Source organism: Venustampulla echinocandica (genome assembly GCF_003357145.1).
Source record: "Venustampulla echinocandica strain BP 5553 chromosome Unknown scaffold_0, whole genome shotgun sequence".
Lineage (NCBI taxonomy): Eukaryota > Fungi > Ascomycota > Leotiomycetes > Helotiales > Pleuroascaceae > Venustampulla > Venustampulla echinocandica.
Genome location: NW_022474205.1, coordinates 5,527,315 through 5,530,442, shown reverse-complemented (window position 1 = coordinate 5,530,442; position 3,128 = coordinate 5,527,315). Strand labels below are relative to the sequence as shown.

The following is a 3,128-nucleotide window of genomic DNA, read 5'->3' as shown; positions in this document are numbered from 1 at the left end:
TCAGAACCCACGGCATCATCATCAAAACCAGCAACTTCATCAAAAGCCACGGCATCCTTATCCAAACCAGACATTTCATTAGAACCCACAGCATCTTCATCGAAACTAGCCATTTCATCACAAGTCATCAGATCGTCGTCAAACGCTACCTCATCGACTCCTTTGCCTACTGGAAGATCTGCAGTTATTCCCCTTCCTAACGGGTCAGGCCAAAGTCGAGATCGACCGCTTGTCATATCGAGTCCTTCACTTCCACCAGCCGCTATTAATCAGGCGACTCAGAAAACCCTTCCGTTGGTCGACATGGACATGTACCGAGCGTCTATTAACTTGATCGGAGTGACATCAACGTTACTTAATGATGCTTCTGATGCAAGCACGCTATTTTCCCGTGTGAGCAGCCATATCACAGACCCGGATCTTGCACGAGAGATCAGTAAGTGGAAGAAGAGATCAGATATTATTGCAAAGAACCCAGCTATTGCCAATGCTCGCCAAATCTTCATGGGTGATCCTCATGATTCAAGGCAACTACTAGTCGAGACTCGTGGGTTTAATGACTTTGTAAGGAAGGTCGGACCACTTTCGGTGGTTGCGAGTACACAAGACGATATTGAGAGATCATTAAAGTATCAAGAAGTGATCCGACATGAGATTAGAGATGCCGAAGAAGCAGAAACGGATCGAGTTCTTAGAAAGCAACAGCCTTGGCAGAGGCAGCCAGCCATTCCTCGACACGTCAACCACCGATCAGGTTATTCTAGTGAGATTCGTCGAGAAATTAGTCCCCCGCCTTTTCCTGTCATTGGGTATGATCAATCACGTCCCCCATCTGGATCCTCGCCCGTCAATTGGCCTCGTGGTGAAGATCAGGACAGCCCATGCGCAAAAAGACCTCGTTATAATAATCCACGCTTCGATTAGGGATGGATGGTGGTATAGAAAATAGCGATGGATGGGATTCTTTACAAGAACATTGAGTTAATAGAGTTATTTAGTTATGAGCTTATTCTACTCTATAAGTTTATTCTATATTTACCCGTATCTTATAATTTGCTTTTACTTATTGATAGATCACGATTAGTTAGTAATAAGCCTGCGTGGTTGTGACTCGTGAGGTATCGTATTACATGCGGCCCTAGGTACTACTAAGCACTTAATTTACGTCTTCTTTCCTCTCTTCTCTACATTTTTCTAAGTCCTCGGGACTTCGAGGCTCTTTATACGATACAGCCTGTTTGAAAATTTACTAAACTTTACTTTAAGTAAAGTCTCACTACACGATGTATATCACTATATGAGGGTATACTACTATACAAGGTACATCACCGCACGTGGTATATTACTACACGAGGCACTACACAAGGTACAGTACCTTACCTGATCCACGGGGTACTTCACTATACTACTAGAGAGATGAAACAAGTCCGGTAGTATCTGGGTAATAGCTAAGTTTCTTCAGTATCGCGACATCCACTAATTACTATAAGGAGTAATAATAGCCGACGATTCAGTTTACATATAATATATATATACAATTTACTATCGTAATAGAGGCAAAATCGTAAGTATATTAGTAAGTGGCGAGTAGTAGTGCATGGAGAAGTGCCTACGTGGCAAGTAGCACTTGGGACTCTGACTACTAACAATTGTTAAGCGAGATTCATAAAGCATGCATGTACAGCAAGTGCGAAGATTCTTCGTACTAGTTCGTTGCTCTAGTACTGCACAAAGGCCCCGCAAGATATATGTCATCTGTCCTTGATAATTCTAGACTGAGTACTAGCTCCTGATTTAATCCATGAGATTCATCATCATCACCATCATCATCATCATCACCCCCTGAGTAGCACTTCAGTATAACGAACTAACAAAACCACCACCCGGATTAACAACACAAGATTTCTGATTCGGCATTCTATTTACAGTGAGTGAGTGATCATAACTTCGATTTCCTCGTTATATCTCCTCGTCTTCGCTATCGCTGATCTGTTGACGCCGACGCTTACTTGCCTGTCGAGATGTCTCTCCTACCACTTCCGCTTCCGCTTCTGTATTCTCCTTCTCCTTCGCCTTCTCGCCCACTTGCTTGTCACCCTTCTTCTTCATCCTTCTTTGCGCGTCAAGGAACGAGCCAGACCATTTGTTCTGGTCCCAGTCATCCAGCTGCTTGCGCTCCTCTTCCTCGAGCGACATGCAGTGCTTGGAGATGAGATCTTTCACAGCTTCGCCGCCCATGATCGTACCCTTGCATCTTCTTGCGTAGATCGCCTTGTTCTTCTCCATGTACAGCGTCAAGGCAAACTGGATAGCTTCAGTGAGAGTCGTAGTTTCGACCAGGTTTTGGATGATTTGGGCTCGCTCAGCATCATCGAGGGTAGACATATGCTCGCCGTAGGCCTCATTTAGATCTGATGGATTTGCCGGAGTACCAGCGCTTGAGCGACGGCGTTGTTGAGATACCAGTAGTGTCTTAATGCTATCGATGAGTAAGGTTAGTTGAGAGAGATACATCAAGGAATCTAGCTGGAATCGAGGACCTTGATTCCAGTCAAGGCAGCTGGAGATCGTCTACCTACCTTGCAGTGTCGAGTCGGATTTCTTGGATCATGGCGAGGAGAATATCGGTCCTAGCTTCTATGATGCGATGGGACAAGCTTTCTGTGCCTGGAGGAGCGGTTGGCCAGAGATCCGTCTTGGAGATGTCCTTATCTGGCGGTGGTAGCTTCATTGCGGCTGCTACAAGGTCAATAAGGTGGCTTTGGAGCTCACCGATGCGGAAGAACACTGTCTTCAAGAGGGCTCTGTGGATGGATTAAGAGAAGTAAGGTGGCTTGTTGATAGTGAAGATTCCAGCTGTCAGGTGAATTGAGCTTGGTAGGTTGGATCTGGCGATGGCCTGTTGAGGTCTGAGAAACGCGCGCTTGGAATATCACTATACGCGTCCGCCTTCCCCTGCGCTAGTACTGCCTTGTTTGTTCTCCATACGCGGACCGCCCAAACGACAAAAGGTCGAAGGCCAAAGGTAGTACTTGCTTCTTCACTAAATTTTAAATCTATGTAGGTAGCTTTAACCTCAACCTCACGTCAAGCTCCGTTCAACCTCAAGCTCCCTTTAATCATAACCT

General features: G+C 45.4%; 2 protein-coding genes across 2 annotated transcripts; one reads left to right on the top strand and one right to left on the bottom strand.

The window, feature by feature from the left end:
* Positions 1-303: 303 nt before the first annotated feature.
* BP5553_01700 (uncharacterized protein) lies at positions 304-924 on the top strand (the record flags this gene model as incomplete). Its single annotated transcript, XM_032010323.1, has 1 exon — positions 304-924. The coding sequence occupies one exon, from the start codon at positions 304-306 to the stop codon at positions 922-924; it is 621 nt and encodes a 206-aa protein (XP_031874377.1).
* A 1,035-nt stretch (positions 925-1,959) lies between these two features.
* Positions 1,960-2,731, bottom strand: BP5553_01699 (uncharacterized protein; the record flags this gene model as incomplete). Its single annotated transcript, XM_032010322.1, has 2 exons — positions 1,960-2,479; positions 2,580-2,731. The coding sequence occupies 2 exons, from the start codon at positions 2,729-2,731 to the stop codon at positions 1,960-1,962; spliced, it is 672 nt and encodes a 223-aa protein (XP_031874376.1).
* Positions 2,732-3,128: the final 397 nt, after the last annotated feature.